We start from the raw sequence: 20747 nt of genomic DNA on the forward strand, positions 1-20747 counted from the left end.
TCGGCCCTTCTCCCGCCTTCCAGCCAGGATCCAAATCCCGCACCCTAGAAAAGTTCCGAGACCCGAACCCGGAGCTGTGAAAGCTACCGTCGCTGTCGCGAGAGGGACGGGCGGAGGAGACTCCACCTGTCTGCCCCCGTGTCTGGGAGCGAGAAGGGGATCCTTCGGATCTCCACCCTGTCACTCCCTCCCTGAGACCTCCCCCTTCGGTTAGCCCGGGTCCGCTCGTGCGACCACTCCTCTTCCTTCTCTCCACCCCTCCCTCTCTCTCGGGGTCATCTTGGGCCGGAGCCGCGCTTTCCCCCAGGACCCCGAGACGTTAGAGTTCAACAGCCGAACCCCGGGTGTGAGCCATCCTTTCTCCCGAGGGAATCCCGAAACACGATTTTCTGCAGATCCCTGGTTTCCAGCCGCGATCCCCCGTGTTTTCCAGCTTCCCAGTCCCGCGCTCTCGGGGCCCCTCAGTCCCGGACTCCCCGAGGCGAGGGAGTCTCCTAGAGCTGGGGTAGGGGAGGCCGAGAACCGCCCCCCCGCCCCCCCACACACTTATTAAAGATCTAGGGGGAAAGCGCCTTTCTTTTGAAATCACCGGCTCGCGCGACCCCCTCCTGAAGACCCCAGAGTCCTCGTTCTCTTTGTCTCTCTCGGCCGTCCCCCGCCTGTCAGTCGCTAGCAGTTAGCTGGGGTAGGGTGGGCAAACTCCCCCCCAGCCCAGACCACTTGAATGAAAAATAACCGCACATTTTTCCCAACGTCGTAAGAGGAGGGAGATTTTGGGCTGGACCACCCTCCCCCAGCTAGGGCCCGGGTAGGGGGATGGGGGGCGGGGCGCCTCCCTAGGGGCCAGATTCTTGCAAGGGGGAGGGGGCAAGTAGAGCTACACGAAAGCAGCCCCCTCCTACCCAGCTTACCCGGGGGGTGAGTTGAGAGCCCACCCCCCCGGGTGGGAGTTTGGTGGGTTGGGCTGGATTGGAGGGCCCAAGGGCCCTAAGGCGTCGGGGGTCTTCCCCTGCAGGGTGGGTGGGGGCTTTCACCACGTGGCTTTGCCTTTTTTTTTTTTTTTTTTCCGCTCCATTTTTTTTCAAGTCGATTTTATTTAGAGGTGGCGCCAGGGCGGCCGCGGAGAAACGTGACACACCAGCCCGCTCGGAGGGGTTTCGGACAGAAGGGAAGGAGCCGCGCCGCGTCGTCCGCCTCCCAGCGCGCCGCGGGCACTTCTCCCGGGCCTCCCCGAACTCTCCCGCGACCTCTGCGCGCCCTCCGGCCGCCCTCCCCGCCCCGGCTCCGGACAACTTGAGGGGTGGGGTGCAAAGAAAGTTTGTGTCTGCTGCCGCCGCCTCCCGCCTCGGCCTAGGAGGATCGCCGCCCGCGCCCGTCCGCTCGGCCTTGCCCGGGACCGCGTCCTGCCCGAGACCGCCACCATGAACAAGCTGTACATCGGCAATCTCAACGAGAGCGTGACCCCCGCGGACTTGGAGAAAGTGTTTGCGGAGCACAAGATCTCCTACAGCGGCCAGTTCTTGGTCAAATCCGGCTATGCCTTCGTGGACTGCCCCGACGAGCACTGGGCGATGAAGGCCATCGAAACTTTCTCGGGTAAGAGTCCACCCCCTCCCCGGAGAAAGCACCGCCTGAACAACGGGGACCTGCTCCTCCTCTTCCCCTGCCCGCCAACTCCTCTTTGCTCCCGGCCTGCGGGGCTTGGCCTGGGTACCGACTTCCACCCACCTCCTCCGACGCCCTCTCGGTTCCCCCTTTGACCCCTCGCCGGTCCCTCCCAGCCCGAGATGAAGAGCTGGAGGTTTTAGTGAGGTGATCCCCTTACCCCCCCACCGACGGGGCGGGAGCCCCCGTTGGCAGGAGGGGAGGGGGGACTCGCCACCAAGACGACCCCCGCGTGGGCGTCCTTCTAAGTCAGGCCCTCGATGTCCGAGGCTGGACACCGCCCCCCGCCCCCCCCCCCCAGCACTCCCTCCCCGCCCCAGCACTCCCTCCCCGCCCCAGCACTCCCTCCCCTTCCTCCGCCCTAGGCCTTTCCGGGCGGGGAAGGGTCCTCGCTCGGCTCCTGATCTCCAGGGTTTCCGTGGGGACTGCAGCTTTCGGGCTCGACCTGAGAGCAGCGGGGTCCCGCCTCCCGCCCAGGGCCCGGGGCTTGAGCCATTTTGATTTGAAAGTGGGGCGTGAGCGGGGTGGCGCGGCGGCGGCGGCGGGTCGCCATGCTGCTTCCCGAGACCCAGGCTGGGCCGAGAGGCGCGCGCCGCGGCCGCCGGGGACCCTCCCGCGGGGCCCCGCTCCGCTCCCCCAGGCCTCGCCTCCGGGCCGGTCCCGACAGGTGACCGCCCCGCCACCCGAAGCCCTTCTCCCTGGCTAGGCAGGAAAATAAAGTTTCATTCTGCACCCCATCTCCCCACCCCCCGCCACACACTTTAGGAGAAACGGGGAGCCCTTTCTCGGCTCCCTCTCCCCACATCTGGGAGCTGTAAAGGTAGCCGGCCCACACGGACGCCCTCGCATCTCTCCCAAATCCGGCTCCCCGAGCCGTCCACTACTCAGCTAGCTTCAATGAGAGAACAAAACACAAATTCAGAAAACACGATAATGAATTTATAGAGTCCACCATTCCTCCAGCGACCTTCTCACATCCGGCTGCGGAACCCACTACCTGGATTCCTAGGAAAATCTCAAATCACAGTAACCCCTGAATCACCCTAGTGTCTTTCTTCTTCCTTTTCCCGCCCCCTACCCCCTGTCCAAGCCCTCATATTGTCTTTTTCAATTTAATCTGTAGGGAAAGTGGAGCTGCAAGGAAAACGCCTAGAGATTGAACACTCCGTCCCCAAAAAACAAAGGTAGGAATGAGCTCTTCTCTGGGGAGGGGTCAGCCTGGGGATGCAGAGAGGCTGTGTTTAGGGGTCCATCGTGTCTCCAGGGGAAGAAACCCTTTACTGGCCTTCCCACCCCCAACTCCGGATGTTGGGGGCAGGGAGGGAAGATTGGCTAAGATCTTGTAATGGGTGGTTTACAGCTTGTAAAAAAAAAAAAGCTGGGGCTGGGGTGGACTAGGAGATGTTACTTGGAGAAGTAAAGGGGGAAAAGATCAATGGGGGAGAAACCTTGTGGAGTTTGTTCAGGTGTGTGGGGCTATTTTTGTAGGGAAGCTAAAAATCTTTTAAAAAGAGTTTAGACTCATGGACATTCAGCAACTTTTTAGCAGGCCTGTTTTTTCCACCCTTCTCACCATAATTTTTAAGTGAATTGGGAGAGGGGTCCCCTTTGACTTCCTAAGGGAAGTGGAATGAGTTCCTGGCCCCTAAAGAATTCTATGCTTGTGCTTTATATTTCTGCAACAGGCAAAGGCATAATTTTTTTTTCACAGACCCCTACCTCTAGTCCCTCCCCTCAGACCTAGTCCTCCCCTTCCAACTGGATTTTGCAAATACGCTTTGGCTGTACTATCCTTTCCGAGCCCCCCACCCCCACTCCTTCAGTCCATTGTTACAAGGGGACCATCTGGGGTGAGAGCTTTGTGTTCAGGCTGTGAGCTGGGGCTCTTTGGAGGGTCTAGAACTCCCTGGATGAATGGGTGTGTGTGTGTATAAGTGTGTAAGAAAGAGGCTGTTCCAGTACCTTCCTGTTCTCTCTTTAGCAAAGGGGGTACGTCTGTCATGTTATCCCCAAAACTGATTCATGGTTCATATCTTTCATTGAACTCTGGCTGGAAAGTATAAGGGCAGAGTCTCTCTGCAAACCTCACTTTAAACGTGTTGACAGTGCAGAATTTTCTCTCGTGTTGCAGTCCCCAGTAAATCTTTGATCCTTTCCCCCCCCTCATTTCAACTGGAAGCTTGCTGCATTTCAGGATAGTCCCTGGCTTTTCTGGGTGGGAGGGTGGAGGTGGGTGACTGTGCTTTTTTGAAGGCAGTTAAGAGGATCTACAAAGTTTAATGTGAGAAAAATCTGTTCAGTGCTTTAGCTTGAGATATTTAAGTAACATGGAACTATTGTATCTATAGATGATCAATATGACTTGTAACTATGGTTATAGAACTTGTGATTTAACCTCCAGTGCTTGAAATACTGTTATTGGAAAGGCAATTAGGGTTAAGGAATAAAGAGGCAATAAAATCAGAAGAAAGAAAAAGAAGTATTATTTATTATTTGGAAGCATTTCCTGGAGATGGGATTAAGAGAAGTATGTACACTGACATCAGTAGATTTACTGAGAAGATAGTGGATTTTTGAACTGAAAGCTGAGTGTTTGAAACTTGTTGATGGGAAATAACCAGAATAACTGGAATTCTGAAATATGTGGAATTTTTCCTTTTGCTTTAAAGGATGGTTTAAATTTTAAAGGGAATGAAGTGAAAAGCAAGAAAAATAGCAAAATGTGATGAAATGGAACCCCAAACATTTATATTTTAATTTTCATGGTGCTCTGTATCTTATGGATCTTTCCTCCTAAGCCATCTGCTTGCTTTAAAGCCATTTTTAGGCTGCTTCTTGTTCCCTCCAAAATGTATTACTGAGGGCTTTGAGTTGGGAAAGGGTGGGGTTTGTGAGGACTTGGGTACAAAATCTTCCTTTCCACGCCCATATTCAAAGTTTTGTGTGTTCTCCCCCCTTCCTGAAACCATTTTCGAGCACAAACATTGAATCAGTTGTGTTTTGTTCCTCTGGTGGTAAGGCACTTCATTTTTCTAGAATGAATCAATTTTTGAAGTTTTAGGATTTAAAAAAAGGTTTGTTTTCCTGAAGTCGGTTTGCTCTATCATTTTGTGTTCTTTGAGGAGGCATGTTGTGGTATGTGTTTTCAGTCTGTCTGAAGTTATTTCTTCAGTTGGTTTGTTCCTGGCTTTTTTAGTTTTGTGGATGTATAGGACAGGAACTAGTTAATTAACTATGACGGAATGTATTTTAAGCAAAATGAACAATGGTGCATATATATGTATGTGGTGTGTGTGTGTGTTTGTGTGTGTGTATATATATTGTTTTCACTGTTTAAAAATAGAGGAAAACTCTTCTTGATGTACTCAGTTCCAAATGAACTATGGCTTTAAAGATTTCCAAGAGATTCATAAAAACCTCCCAACCTAGTTCCTAGGGTTTTTTTGGTTTTGTTTTGTTTTTGTTTTTAGAGGGTGGGGGTTAGCAAGCAAAAGATACAATATTTTTTAGCAGTTCCCTCTGAGTAACTGATTTTGAAGTATTAATATATTTTGTTTTAACCTTCTATCTATTTGATAAATACAGTTTGTTCCTTTTTAAGAACTCAAGAGAATGAACACTATACATTTAAACTGAAAACATTAAATTGAATTTTTTAGATGAATGGCATTAAATTTCTCTTGAGATCACCTTTCCAAATGACCTCTAAGTCAGTGTTGGAATTTTAGTCAAGAGTTTCAGCTTATTGTTGAGAATTTATATAAATTTACTGCCAAGTGTTAAGACAAAGGAGGGAAAGCAAAAGCATTTTAGAAACAATTGTGGAAAGCATTTGTATTTATTTATTTATTTTTAAATTTGAGACACTTGAGTAGTGAAGGTAAAAGGGTATCATCCTAATGAGACTTGGGTATTTTGGAAGAAAATTCCTTAATTTTTTAAGGGAATTAAATTTTTGTTTAATTGACCACTGTGTGTGACTTTTTCTAGAGGAATGTGGCCTAAAGATAGCATACCTCCTGTCAACTGGTGTCATCAAAATAAAAGGTGTTAAGGAAAAAAAAGAAAAGATGTACTCCATTTCTATAGGTGAAATGTGTTCAAGATGAAGACTTTGATTTTATTAGGCAGGTTAGTGTTGTTTTTTCTGACTTAAAATGAGGTGGGCTAATTGAATACTTTCCCTTATATTTCTATCAAAAAACACACAAAAAATGGTCTTCCAGCCAAATGAAGTGTGAGAACTCTCAGAAGAGTATGTATTCAAACTTTATTCTGATTTTACAGTTTAATTTTTAAAAGTTGGTTGCTTTAAAAATCTCTGTAAAGGGATGGCTTGTGAATGGCAACAAGTATTTTTAAGTGATTTGTGGAGATGCTGAAGAAATAATTGGATCACTGAATGTATTCAAAACAGACAAAAATTTTGCCTGCAGGAATGGGTTTGCCTTTAAGGAAAATTGTTCTTATGGGCTGAAATGAATTATAAGAGAAGCAAGGGAATGTCTTAAAAAGAAAAATAACTTCAAAGGCGGAAAAGTACTAGCGTTGGGAGTATTTGCAGGCACTTTTGCCATAGTGGTTATAGCTGAAAGGTACATTTGACCAGGTCTTCAACAAGTAAGTTGAAAGTAGAAATAGTTTGACACTTTTAGTAAAAAGGTTTTCTTAACTAATAGCCGTTTTTTTGAGTTTTAAATAAGTTGAAAAAAATCAGTTGATTCTTAATTTTTCTGCACTGTTTGGAGGAAAGGTGGAAATCAATTCACTCTTTCCATTTTAATTGTCACCTAGAAAGTAAATGTTTGCAAATTAATTTTTTTCACTGCTAGAGAAATCCTTAACTTAGCGTTTAGTGCTCCGTATTTGAAAATGACTTTCCTAAAGACAGTGGTATAAGACTGTCCTTTGGAAGAGCTGTAGGTTTCCAGAACCCTTGGCTTTCTAACCCAAAGTAGATGAAATTTTACTCCAGTGGTTTCCCAGATGGAGAACTTTTGCGTAAAGAGGTGGAAGAATTGTAATTCCCATCACTGATTTATTCAAAGTATAGTTAACTGCTCCAAATGTAAAATTGTAATGGCATAGACTTTGCTGGAACAAGAGCAAAACATTGTTACGTTAACCATTGGAAGAATCTTAATTCAAAGCTTCAGAGCGTCTAATCTTTTAAAATTACCTTAATATATGTCATTTGAATCATACTTTATGTGTTTGAGTACTTTTAAGCCTCGTTTTTTTGAGCTTATTTATTCTATAATGTGTAACAAGTCAGTTGACAAAGATACCATTGAGATAGGCTTGTGAGTATAAAATTTTTAAACTAATTTTTTTTTTCAGATCTGGTTTAAAGTGAAAAGAAGGAGACCTAAGTGCTATTTCCAGACGTTTAAGGGTTTTTGTGATGAAGAGATATAGACTGGTTATACGTGTGTTGATTTGTGTGTGTGGGGGGGGGGTGGTGTTGGTGTTGGTCATGTTGTCATTAGAATAAATGTATGAACCAAAGGCGTTTGAAGAACAGACATTTTGCCAACTGTTAGAATTTAAATTCCCTCTTGTTCGCTCCCCATCCTCTTAAAAGCTTCTTAAAATGTGGCTAATGCCTTCCAGAAAGTGCAGCTTAGATTTTGGGATGGGAGTGTTTGGGAGAGAAAAGGGGAGGAAAAAAGCAGCAGGGGAGACTGGAAAAATCAGACGAGTTAGTCCTGGGTTGGAAATTCCAGACGGGGAAAAAAAAGAAAGAGAGATGGGGGTTGGGGTGGATTGCCCGCTTCCCTTTTAAAGAGGAGCGGCCGGAGGCGCACAGCGACCGACGGGAGAGGGGCTCTCAGGCACCAGGTTTAGAAGACGGTGTTAGATTCAGCCCAGGGCAAGGCGATTTTTGCTTTCGGAGTTGCCTGCCTTCCCTTCGCTTTTTCAAAAAGCAGAGAAAGTCGAGGCGGCGCTGGAGGCGCTTCCTGGAGAGCCCGCGCCGGCCCCGCTGCCCTAACCCTTCCCCGCCCGCCGCAGCCCCAGCCCAGCCCCGGCCTCGCAATCTCTGCCCGCTCCGCGCAGGGGCCCCCGCCTGCCTCTGAGCCAGCCCCTGCCCGGGAACAAACGCAGGCCTGGGTCTCCGAGGAGGGCTTCCTTTCCCGGGGTCCCCGAGACCCCTGGCTGCGACTCGTCGGCCCACAGCCTCGTTTTGGTCCTGGGAGCCCCCAGATCCCAAACCTCGCCGCGGCTTACCCGGGCTTCCACACGGGGAGAGGTCCCAGGCCCCATGGTGCAGACCTTCCAGCGCCCGCGCTGTCTCAAGACCTTTCCATTCTAAGGCAAAAGCTAAAGGCTGGTGGGTGAATGTGGAGTGAAGAGGCAGAGGAGACAGGAAAAGAGCGGGTCGGGGGAAAAAGAGGATGAGAGAGGGGGAGAGAAAATGGAAGTGCCTCTAGTTGCTGCCCTGTCCCATAGACCTGAGGCCCTTAGCCATGGGGCATAGAACCTTGAAGAGTTAACAGAGGGGGATAATTTTTAATCTTTAGTAGATAGACTGTGTGTCCCCACGTCCCAAAGGCTGACTGAAACAATAACAAAGGGAGTAATAGTAACCAGAGGATCTACCATGGGTTTTATTTAGTTGTAAATGATTGACAACAGGTCTTTCAGTTGGCCACTGGTGAGGCTGTGGAGATCAACCAAGTGTTTGACTCCATGTTAATGTCAGATTTGCATACCATTTCCACCTGTGTCCAGTCCATACCTTTTAAAATGTCTGTCAAAAGAAATAAAAGGTCTGTCCTTGAAAAAACGTGGGATCGAAATGTATGCTTTTTTGGTAATTGATTTGATGGGCTGGAAAACAATCATCCAGGAGGGCGCCTGTGGTAGCAGCACAAACAGGGAGATGTCCAGTCCTCGGTTTGTTAACTGCGTTCTAGTAGAAGAACCTGGAGTTTGTTCACAGGGGGCTCTGTACTTTTTAGCAGGTCCAAGGGGTCATCCTAGTATTGAACAAGCAGAATCAGCTTTCGAAGACCAGCTTCTCCTTTGCAGCCAGTAGGTTTGCAATAAAGAGGCATGGAGTGAAGGAGGAAGAGGCTTGAACAAGCTTTCACCCTAAATGCAGACTGCTGAAATAAGATGTGTGTTGATTATGGGTAAATCACCGGAGAAGAGTAGGTCTGGACCTCATCATTTTAATATAGTTGGAGAAAACTTGATTGCGAAACGCTGAAATGTAACTGTATACAGAACAAACACCACCAGAAAAGCAGTCCTAGTGCAGAAGTCCAGGCTTCCAGGATCTGATGTTCTGGTCGTGTGGCAGAGAGCATGGCGAGCCACCAGTAAACTGCTTTTGTGTGAAATACAGAACAAATAACTGGAAGAGTAAAAAAAGAAATTTTCGCTAGATCATCCAGATATTTTCAAAACCCCTAAGGACAAGTCTGATTTATTAGACAAGGGGCATTTTGGTGGCTAAAGGCATATATAAGTGATTGGTCAGGATGGGTGGGAACTTTGTTCGTAGTTTAGGCGGGGAGGTTGTGGAGAAGATCCCTGTTAGAGAGGAGACAGAAGTGAAGGATCCCTTTTCATTTTCTCTTTTCCTCTACAGCATATCTGTTTTGTGGATGTTAGTCAATCCTTTCAGCATTTCCTTAGGAACAGTGGGTTAAGGAAGGCTTCATTTTTACTCATTTTGAGTTAGTTTCAGTTAAAAAATTAGTTTTTCATCCAGATGTTTTGGCCACTTGGAATGGAAAATGTTAAGTCTGAGTGAAGTTTGATTGGATGGTTTAATTTAGTTAATTGGATATAGTTAGAATCTTTAAGAGGAGAAATGAGAGAATTTAGAAATTTTTAAAAGATTGTTTTGTGTAAAGGTTGTTTATGGAGTCTGAGTTCTTTGGCAACAGGAGCAGGGAGGACAGGAATCATTTTCAGAATTCTTGAGGCTCAAGGAGAGAGGAAGCACTAATATTAGGTCAGAGTCTCATGACCTTCCGTAGGTCCCTCACTCAGTCCTACAGAAGTGTGGACACCTTTCCAGGTGTCTCCAGAGATCTCCGAAGAGTTTTGGAGTCAGGCAATGACTGGGAAACTGGAAAAGTTAATTAATCTCCTTGAGCCACCATTATGTTAACTGTAAACTGGTGCTACCACACATTAGCTATTCCTGTTCTTTGTTTTCCGTGTGGACTTATGCCTCCTGTCTTTGAACTGGGTGTAACCATTGGGGTATTTTCCTAAGGCAGTAGGTAGGGTGTTCAAGTCCACTTCTGTAAATATGGTGTGCATTTTATGTGGAACAATGATGGATAGGCATATTGAAGGGGATTTGTGTGTAGGATGCTTTTGATAACCTGTGTGCTAAAAGGAAAGGCCACCTTTTGGGAGATAGAGATGAAGCTCATCAGGGCAACTGCCAAGAACCCCTAGATATGGGCCCTGCCATTGTCTCTTAACCATCCTTTTAGGAGAATAGAGCATATTTTCCATTGTTGATGCTCTCAGCCTGGACCAGGATCCTCACTGAAATTTCACTCTGGTAATACTGTCAAAGGTGCTTGTAGGGTAGGGAAACTGATGATAGGAGAGCTCCCCTAATTCTGCAGATGAGGTAGGTGCTGTGAGAATTCCGAGTCAAGGGGACTCTTAAGTCCTCTAGAAGGTCTGAGGAAGGAAGAAATGAGCAGCTTCCCCTACCTGGTAGGAGATGGGCATGTTTGTCTTGAAGTTCTGCTCTTAAGCTAAGAAAGTAGGCATTCAGGAGTTTGGGGTCCCTTGGATTCAGAGGTAGTGACTGCATCCATGGCTCCCCTCCCTGTGCCCTCTTAGATGGCAAAGCCATGGTGGTCTCAGTCTGTTTCCCTGGTCTGGAAATAGTCTCCAGAGGTGTACTCCGGACCCACCTTCATGTCCACTTCCTTTCTTTAGCCCTTTCTGCTCAAAAGGTACAAACATACCTACCCACAGACTTAGAGTCCCTTTCCACATCTCAGTCCAGAGAGTGAGGATTGAATCTTCTCTTAGTGGGGTGGGGAGGGGTAGGGCTTTCAATCCGGATGTGGTTTTTGACCATTTAACAGGCTTGTGACTTTAATCAGTTACTATAAAGGGTTTTACAATTAGTTTATGTGGAATGATGTGTGTTGCCTCTTTTCTGGAGTGGCATTTGGGATTGCTTGGGGCTTGTCAACTTTCCATTAGGTACTCTTGAGGAGGAGAAAATGAGGGGAGACAGGAACTAAAGTGGGGGCTGTTGGATGGAGTAAACTTGTTGGGGCTATCTATTCAGAATTAGACATTTATGCCACTTCCTCCTCCAGGTCTCTAAGTTGCTTGGGAGGAGAAGTCCAACTGTAATAGAGAGCAGTTGCCTTGGCAGGATTTGGAGACGGAACCCTAAATTAAAGGGCAAAGACGATCCTTCACAGACGTGGCTGTTGGTGGCTGCAGCCAGTTTGTTCTGAGCGAGGACTGGATGTAAATAAGATGTTGGCTGAGGAGACAGCCGGGTTCAGAAGAATAATCTTTTCACTTCTTTTCTGGAGTGTCCACTCCGGCAACTTTTTATTTAATGTGGAAGAAGGGAAAATCTAGCTGGCTGAAGTTTCATTTTATATAGAGGGGTTTCCTCCCAATGTTTATTACCATTTGATTCAAAGCTGCTTCTGCTGACTTTTTAGAATAGGCTGGAATGATATAAGTCCAGAATAAGCTGTGGGAAGCAGGAGGGGGAATAAAATGATTTCACAAACCTCACAACCTCACAGATCTCTCAGATCATCTTTATTTCACTTTCCCACCCTTGCCCCTGACCATCTTGGGTAGAGTTCCCTTTAAACTTCTTTTTTTTGGCTGTGCCCCATGGTGTGTGGGATCTTAGTTCCTTAACCGGGGATGGAACACCTGCCCTGTACATTGATAGTGTAGAGTCTTAACCAATGGACCCCTAGGGAATTCCCTGAACTTCTAACTTAGAAGAAGAATAATGCCTGTCTAGGCCCAAGTTCTTCTCTTCTCCTCTAAAACACCACACAGTCAGCCACTTTAGTCTGAGTGTGTGGGGGTCTTGCCACTCAGTCATCAGCCATTTTAGGGGTTGAAGTGGGGTATAATTTTAAAAATACATATTTACAACTAAATCATGTAAGAAAATATTTAACTAGACATCTGATAGTTTGCATATTGCTCCAAAGCTTGATACCTCTATTCATGCATGTATCCATGCATGCACTTATTTTTATCTGTTTAGAGTCTGCTATTGACATGCTCTCTGCCAGGTACCAGAAATACAAAGAACAAGATGTAATACAAAGACAGACTTTAGTGTGGAGATGGAAGGAAATACACTTTATCAGATCATTTTTCTCCTGGAGCTTTAAGGTTTCCTCCTCTATGCTTGTGCTTTTTTTTTTTTTTTGGATAAGCTGTGTGGCATAGTAAAAAAATTAATTTTAAAAATAAATTTTATATTAAAAATTAAAATTAGTAAGCAATAATTGAAACAATTTTATGAAGTAAAATATAGAAAGCATAAAATTGACCATTTTTAAGTATACAGTTCAGGTGTACTAAGAATATTCACATTGGTGTGCAGCCATCCTCTCCACTTATCTCTAGAAATCCTTTTATCTTGCAAGATTGAAACTGTACCCCATAAACAGTAACACCCCATTCCTACCTCCCTCAGCCGTATTTGCATCATCGGTTTTGATTTTCTTACATGGTGTTTGCCTCCCCATTTTATATAAAATGGGAGTCTTTGCCTGACCCTTCTCCTGAATGAAACATTTGATTATTCATTGGTTTTTATCTAGCATTATTTGGTCTTTTTCAGGGCAGGGAATGGAGACATAGGGAGAAGGAGCTGCACAAAAAAAGGTGCAAGATAACATTCCTGCCCCCCAGCATTTTCACTTTAGATCCAAGAAAAGCTGTGGGACCACAGAAGCCAAGAGACTGCAATGGGAGGCACTCAACCTCAGGAACTAGCAGGAGGTAGGCTTTGAGTGAGTGTAAGCTGTGTTTCGAAGGATGGGCAGAAAAAATAGTACTGGATTCGGGAGAAAACTGTGGGCAGGCAGTGAGATGTTTGTGGGGTGATAACTCTTCGGGAAGAGAGTGGTGGTATCCTAGTGGGGAGAGCAGAGCCCCGCTCCAGGTAGATACCGAATATGTCACTGTTATTTCCCCTACTGAGCATCTTCTTTGTGCTGTAGGTCAAAAGATGAGTGCCTTTTGCAATGATAAGCATTTATTGAGTCCCTACTCATATGTAGGCATTGTTCCTACATTGACTTCTAAGAACCCTGCAGGCATTAGTCTTCATTCCACAGAAGAAGCTGAACCTCTGAGTGGTTATGGTAGCTTAGTCAAGGTTGTACCTTGAATAAGGAGTGCTGGGATTCAAACTCAGACCTTTGTACCTTCAAGGCTGAGCTCTCTTAGAAGGTGGGAGCAGCTGATCCTTTAAGAGAAGTGGAATGTTTTTGGTAGGGGAGAGCATAAGGTTAGAAAAAAAAAACAAACATGCCTGACATTAATTTTTCCCGTGTTCTGAGCCTCCTGACTCTGTAGATGCTTTATACTTGCTTTGCATTGTATTTTCTTCTCATCACTGGGATTTTCAGGCAATCTTGACTGGTTGAAGAAAACTAAGAATGTTCTCCTTGTGTCTGGGCAGCTGTGATAGGAAATGGGAATTCTTCTCGTAATGAAAAACCTACAGAAAGGGAACTGAATGAATTGGAGAAGGACTTGAGTGGTTTAGGATTCAGATGTCTATCTCAGCTTGCCCTTTGGCCAGATGTGGGTACACTTTGGGATCTGGGGTCAGTATTTTCTTGGGCCTCCTGCAATCTGAAACCTCCCCATCTCCTAAACCCGGAAAATAAACTGGGTACGTATGTATTTTGAGTTCTAAGAGCTTACATCCTTTGGCATTCTTGGAGGTGCCGGGACTGGAGCTTTGGGCTAATTTTTTTTTTTTTTCTTTCCCTTTTCCTTTTGTTTAGGTTCAAACCTGGGGAAAATGGGAGGCTGGGGGGAAGGGCAGGGCCCAAGTGGCTTCCCCTCCCACCCTGCCTCCTCCTAGCAGGAAAGGACAAAGAGTTAACCTTTGTTACAAGCCTACAGAATCATAATTCATAGCTCATACATGTTTTTGAGGAGCGAGAACCCAGTTACCTTTTCCTGATGAGCAGGAGCAGGCTTCATGGTGGTGACGCTTGTGGGCTAGTGTCAACTTGGGACTAGGCACTTAGCCTCTGAGCCTGTTTTTGAGCTGCAGAATGAAAATAAAAATATTCTCAATATTCTGTGGTTTAGAGGCTCAAAACCTCTTGTGTTCTAGGCTCATAGGAGAGTATGAATTGTAAACCCTAAAGTGTTAGTGGCTCAGTTGTGTCCGCCTCTTTGCTGAAGCACTGTGTAAACGTGAGTTATTAATAAGACTATCTTTAACTGATGATACCCCAAGAAGGCGGACAAAAGAATGTCATTCGCACCCCCAGACAAATGCCCTACTCTGCGTGGAGGTGTGACTCTTCGATTATAAATTTTCTATAGTGGCTCCCAGAACGCCCAGGGAGGAGGGTCTTTTTTTCTCGAGGCCCGGAAGGCCTCTTGGTTCCGCGCCCCCAGCCCACCCCACTCCCAGGCCTCAGTTCCTGCCTTCTCAGTGGGAGGCCTCCCGGCCCGGGTCCTGCCTCCTCCCACAGCCCAGCCGAGGTCTCTAAGGAATGCCGCCTCCCGGGCCATTTTCTCCCCTCCTGCTTCTGCGGCCCCACTTCCAGCCCCCTACCCCCAACCGGTTCCCACTTAAATGCTTGCAGGCCTGTTTGCAGGCGGGAAGCCCCCTCCCCCACAGGACCACCTCAGTCACAGCCCTGACCACAGGGAGGTCGGGTCTGGATTTACTAAAGGACCCCAGAGGGGGAGCCTGCCCTTCGCTGGCTGCCTGACTCGCCGATGGGGTCGGGTTTCGGCCGGTGGCTCTGGAGAGAGAGACAAAGGGCAAAGTCCTGGTCCCCACCCCCACCCGGCAGCCCCCCGGCGGCTGTCCCCTCCCCCTCCGGGCCCTGCGCGGGTAGCCCGGGGCCCCCTGGGCCGGGTGGGACCGGCTGTGGCGAGTCGGGAAGCCGAGGGGGTTCTGGCGGCAGAACGTTCTAGACCGCCGGGCCCCCGCGGGCCCCGGGCACACCCTCTGTCCCCCTCCTTGTGCTCTGCCAGCTCGGCCCACCCAGCAGCCGGGTTGGGGGTGAGCGCTCGGCTTCCCCCGGGTGAGGTGAGAGGGGCTGGGGGAAGGGGCCAGGCCACGTGGGGCACAGGCCCTGCGACGCCAGCCCGGCCGCTCAGCTGCTCGGCCCTTCTCAATTGCCCGTTCATGAGGACTCCCCTCCTCCCCCCCAGCTGCTGCCAGCCCTCCCCCACCCTCAGCTGCTGCCGCCCTTCCCAGGCACCTCTTTCTCCTTTGCTTTGCCGCGCCTGCTCCCCGTTGTCCTCCCCGCCCTGGGTCCCTTGGGCTCTTCAAGCCCTTGCCCCTGCTCCTGGCCCAGGATGGTGAGAACCATCTCGCATGACGCTGATGGGACGCCCTGGCAGAGTCTGGGACTGGGGAGAAAGGCCTTTAACAGAGAGGGCATGTGGCTCCCGCACAAGCCGAGGCAGAACTCAGGGCTGCGCGTCGCGTCCGTGGCAGAGGAGAGTTGTTTTGATGCAGTACCCACTAGAAAGAAAGAAACAGCAGTTCCTGAAGTTTTCCACCACCAACAGGTCTGTGTTGGCAGCTGGAAGAGAGAATTCCTTGAGGTTGTTCACCTGTTGGAGGAACACAACCAGAGTGCCTTCTCACCAACAGGGTGAATTGTATTCTTCAACGTCTTCTGGCATACATTCCCATTCCCTCTCTGTTAAAGGCCTTTCTCCCCAGTCCCAGACTGCCAGGGCGTCCCATCAGCGTCATGCGAGATGGTTTTCACCATCCTGGAACACTAGCAATTCCAAGAAGCGCCCAGGTGACACCAAGGTCTTTTTCTTCTCAGTGCAAATTGTGAGTTGCAGAAAAGAAGGTTTCTCTTAAGACTGGTCTAGTTTCCATTTGTTTGCTTCTCTGCCTCAAAATCTTAGCCTGGAGCTGCTGGTCCCTCATGAGGGGAGACCCCCCCCCAACCCCACCCCTCGCCACTCCCCTGCTTCGTTTCTGAGGCACACCCTGGTAGTGCTTTCCCCTGAGTGTCCACTCCACCCTCAGCCAGGTCTCTGGCCCCTGAGCCAGACCTTCTGTCTGTGAAGCATCTTCGAGAGGTGCTGATACCTCCACTGAGGGGATGAAGGCTAAATCTATCTCTCCGTGAGGTCTTTCTAGCCCCCTTTACCTTTCCCTCTGTCAGAGTGTATTAGCCTCCCCCACTCTGAGGGAAGATCCTGAAAATGCTTCCCATTACCAGCCAGAGAATGAAGGTGAGCACTGTCCCCCTGGTTCTTTCTTACCCACAGCGTCGCTCCCTCCACCAGCAGGGTTGCGCTGCTCACAGTGGACACCTCTCCTGTTTGTCTCCATGCATTCGGTTTAGTGCATGGCTCCTTCACACCTCACACTTCACACTGTAGAGCTCGGGAGGCCAGCTCTGGCTCTAGGCAGCCCTCAGGTGAAAGAGCATGGATTCTAGGCAGAGAGAGCAGTGTGGAAGGAGGGAGGGAGTGGCAGTTGGCCCAGGCCTACTTGGAATTTGTCTCCAAAGAGCTTCACTGTCTCAGCTTCTGTTTTGGCTTCCTTTGGCGCTGCCCAGATGGGCAAGGAAAAAAAAAAGTGGGCTCTCTAGTCAAACCATGTATTTCCGAGATGAGTAAATTGAGCAGAGGATTTATTCCTCCTTTGCTTGCTCTCCAACACCAGGTAGCGCCTTCCCAACTGCCTGTCACTTCTGCACTCCTGCCTATCCCAAACCAAGATGAAATTTTGCAAGACAGTATTTGGTGACTATACTTTTTTCCTGCTAACGAATCTCTCTGACAATCATCCAGCCGTATTATAGTGTAGTTAGCTCTTCTGCAAGTTAAATCCTGTGCCCAAATTGGAGCCGCATGCAATAAAAGCCAGTTGGCACGCACTTAGCCATACAGAATATGGGCATTTTTCCTGCTGCTGACATTGGGGCTATACAAACTTCTGCTGTGTTAACACTTCTTGTCAGAGAGAAAGAACCGAAGTTTGGTGAGATGAGCAGAAACCAGCCTGGGAGGAGAGCTGAGTTCTAGTCCTACCTCAGTTTCCAAGTCCCATCCCTTTTCCTGTGCCTCGGTTTCTCCTTTTATAAAATGAGAGTGACTATTTAGGACTCTCTTAGACCTCAGTGTCTACATCTGATTTCCTCGGTATAGGAATCTGATTTTCTTCAACTGGAACTTCCTATTGCTGGGTTAATGATGTGCGTGTGTCCTTGGTCGTCTGAGAAGCTTAATGAATCCCCGTCTTCTTCCCTGATTCCAGGTGGGCCAGAAACACTTTAAACACAGTACAAGAGCCTTCCAAAGAGGGAATATGATTCGTCCCAGAGTTTCTCCCCAGAATTTGCTTCCTGTCCTCAGCATTAGTTCAGGAGCACACGGGAGTGTGTGTGTGTGCTGCATACCTTTAATTAAAAGACCATGTTTGAGGGGCCAGAGATACATTCCAGTGGTGTCCCTGCTGTCCAGTTCCCCCAATACTTCGACCCCTTGGTGGTGGCATCTGCTCTGCCTGGTCCTGCATTTTCCAGCAGGTCCATGTTTTCCTTTCCAGCCCCTACCCTGCCCATCAACCCACCCGGCTGCCTGCCTGTCTGGCTGCCCTACCTCTGGATCAGCCTGGCACAGAGCCCTGGGCATTGGGCCAGCTTCTCCTCCCCTCCCCAGCCCCGCCCCCTTTCTCAGCTACTGCCATGCTTGGAGCGTGCCAGGTCCGCCCCCTTCAGAAGCTTTCCTCCACAATTATTTTTTTCTCCACCTCTCCACTCTACAGGGATAAGGAGGCAGGGTGGGGAGGAAGGACTGGGTCAATGGTGATCTTATGGAAAGGGCAGAGGTTGGCACATTAGGACATCTTTTATGTGTGATTTTTCAGTTGGGCAAAGCAACTGGGATGGGAGCCAGCTTTGGGAGGGGGGGCAGTGCCTCTTCTCTGGTGTCAGCTGCATGGGACTCTCTTGTTGAGGAGTCGACAGTATCACCCACTTCTGAAGGGTTACTCTGCCCAGCCCACCTCCTCAATGCAGTCAGCCTTTCTGTTCCCTTCTCCCATCCCTAACCAAGCTAGGGTGTCCTGCTGGACTGTAATCGCAAAGCAGGAGGCTTGCCTAGCTTCCTCATCCCTCCATGCTCTACTGCAGCACAGTGCCTTCACTGTCCAGTAGAAATGTGAGGCAAGGCACATCTCTTAAGTGTAAATTTTCTAGTAGCCACATTGAGGAAAAGTGGAAAAAAATTTATTTTTGGCTGTGCTGGGTCTTCATTGCTGTTCGAGGGCTTTCTCATTTCGGTGGCTTCTCTTGTGCGTAACATGGCCTCACTAGTGGTTCACGGGCTTAGTTGCTCTGAGGTATGAGAAATCTTCCTGGACAGGGATCGAACTCATGTCCCCTGCATTGGCAGGTGGCTTCTTAACTGCTGGACCACCAGGGAAGTTCAAAAAAAGTGAAATGAATGTAGAAGTTTAACTCAACAAATTATTTTTAAATAATTTATTCAAAAAAATTCAATAATTAAATAAATTATTCAAAGATTATTGTCAGCATGCAATCTGTATAAGCTTACTTTTATTTTTACTACTTTGTTGTTATTATTAATTTTGGGGGATACTACCTTTCCTGGTGGCTTGGCAGTAAAGAATCCTCCTGTAATGCACGAGACCCAGGTTTGGTCCCTGGGTCAGGAATATCCCCTGGAGAAGGAAATGGCAACCCACTCCAGTATTCTTTGCCTGGGAAATCCCATGGACGGAGGAGCGTGCTGGGAAGCAGGTTCAGAAAGAGTCGGACATAACTGAATAACTGATCATGATGAGCATGAAGTCTTAGGAACCCAATGTGTATTTTATTTCACTGTTAGAGCCTGTTCCAATTCATATGAGAAATTTTCATTGGACGCATTTCATCTGTATTTAGAGTTCATAAAATTTAGAGAAGAAAAAGTTAAATTATATAAAACTTCTATTTTAAAGAAAAAATTCAATTGCTAATTTGAAGTGCTCAGTAGCCACATATGACTAGACTAATGGCTACTGCAGTGTGGATAACACAGGTTCAGTGCATAGCAGGTGCCAAGAAAGTTAGAGTGAATGACTCCAGCAGCTGGACACCAGAAACCTTAAGAAAGTGGGAATGACCTTGACTGCTGATTAGAATGAAAAGAACATGGTGTTATTGCAAGTTTGAAAAATCTTAATTAGTTGCTCACTCTTTTAAAAGAGCCAGGTAATAACCCCAGCCCCATCACCAGGCAAGCTTAGTTTCCTAATTGCCTTGGGCTTGTTTCTTCCCACATTTTCAAGGAGATGCCTGGAGGCTGGAGTGAATTTGGGTATCACTGGGGATGAAGTTAAGCATGGATGTGTGAGAGAGTGTCTTAACTTTGGGCTATGGATGGATTCCAAAGCTTTCATTAACCCATGAAATCTTTAAATTGTGTGCAGAATGTTTGCATCTTTCTGGTGAAGAGTGTTCTTACCTTTTATCATATTTCCTAATGGGAATCTCCAGGGGAAAAATTGGTTCACAACCACTTATTTAGACCATTAAGACACAGAAAATCACTCTAATTAAAAAGGTGTAGGAACTTTTAAAATTAGCGATCCAGTGGTTAGAACTCCATGCTCCCACTGCAGAGTGGTTTGATACCTGATCAGGGAACTAAGATCCCGCATTCCACAGCAAAGATGCCACAGTGAAGATCCTGCATGCCACAACTAAATAAATATTTGGCACAGCCAAATACATTAAAAAAGAGAAAGAAAGTATATTACTATAGGTGGACAGGGTTGATCTCTATCTGGGAACACAAGATCCAGTAAAATGGGCTAATCCTAATCCTTGTTTCTGTGTTGTGAGAAACTGAGGTCTGGAGAGTTGAAGGCCTGACTTGCTCAAGGGCATGCAGCCTGCTAGTCAGAGAACCATGACCTTGGGGAGAGGTGGAGATGAGGGTCTAATCTGGAGAATCTGACTTAATCCTAGTTCTCTGGAGAGATGAAAGCCTTGATTTGATTCTGATAGGGGGCTCTGGGGATTGGGGCCCCAAGCCTGAACAGTTTTCCAAAACCTACTATTGCCTCTCTCCCCACAACTGGCTTGCTCCACCTAGATGTAAAGGGAGTCTTCCCACTAGGGGAAGATGAGGTCGCTAGCATAATTGAAGGTCGCATCCTACCCTCTGGACATGGGGGTGGAAGGAGGAAGGACGTGGTTTGTCTGCAGGAGTTAGAAAAAGAACACTTCCTGGGGCAGGCAGTTTTTAGCTGTCCTGCCGAAGACCTAAAAACTTCTCAGGGTGTGTTCTGTCCAGGTGTGCATTCTGTCGTCTGGGGAGACCCCCTTCTGAAAGTGTTCTGTCTGTGCATCTGCTTGTCTCTCCACTGGACCTCAGACCCGTCCTCCCTGCCCCCATGAGGCTCCTCACCAGGGCCTGGATTCTTGCTAATAAAAATAAAAGAGGAAAACTTCATTGGCTTAGACTCATTAATTTTGAATCTGTGATGACATTAAAATTGGGTGAGCTAGAATTATCTTTTTTAAAAAAGTTTTTGTTATGGAAAAAAGTATTTTGAAAAGTAGAAAGGATAATTAAATAATTCCCCCATGTACCCATCACCAAAAATTACCAAATCATATTTGATCTGTATTAATTTTCCCCCTGGTTACTTTATTTTTTATTTATTTATTTTTTAAAATTTGATTTATTTATTTATTTTTGGCTGTGTTGGATCCTCATCGCTTCTCGGACTTTTCTCTAGTTGTGGTATGCAGGTTCTCACTGCAGTGGCTTCTCTTGTTTTGGAGTACCGGCTCTAGGGCACTCGGGTTTCAGTAGCTGCAGCACATGGGCTCAATAGTTGTGGTGCA

The 20747-nt window shown here is 47.4% G+C and overlaps 1 protein-coding gene and 1 long non-coding RNA gene across 3 annotated transcripts in view; both read left to right on the forward strand.

Annotated features, from left to right (window-relative positions):
* Positions 1-1089: 1089 nt before the first annotated feature.
* Positions 1090-20747, forward strand: part of IGF2BP1 (insulin like growth factor 2 mRNA binding protein 1) — a 40519-nt gene continuing 20861 nt past the window's right edge. For both annotated transcript variants that reach the window (XM_055576126.1, XM_055576127.1), the window contains exons 1-2: positions 1090-1596; positions 2789-2849. In XM_055576126.1, coding sequence (XP_055432101.1) covers positions 1422-1596; positions 2789-2849 — 236 coding nt within the window. In that variant the 5' untranslated portion in view covers positions 1090-1421. The remainder of the gene's footprint in view (positions 1597-2788; positions 2850-20747) is intronic.
* LOC129649108 (uncharacterized) lies at positions 17033-20350 on the forward strand. Its single transcript, XR_008712971.1, has 2 exons — positions 17033-17143; positions 20191-20350. It is a non-coding gene; the product is annotated as an uncharacterized LOC129649108 (long non-coding RNA).

Source organism: Bubalus kerabau, chromosome 4, assembly GCF_029407905.1.
Source record: "Bubalus kerabau isolate K-KA32 ecotype Philippines breed swamp buffalo chromosome 4, PCC_UOA_SB_1v2, whole genome shotgun sequence".
NCBI classification, from domain to species: Eukaryota; Metazoa; Chordata; class Mammalia; order Artiodactyla; family Bovidae; genus Bubalus; species Bubalus kerabau.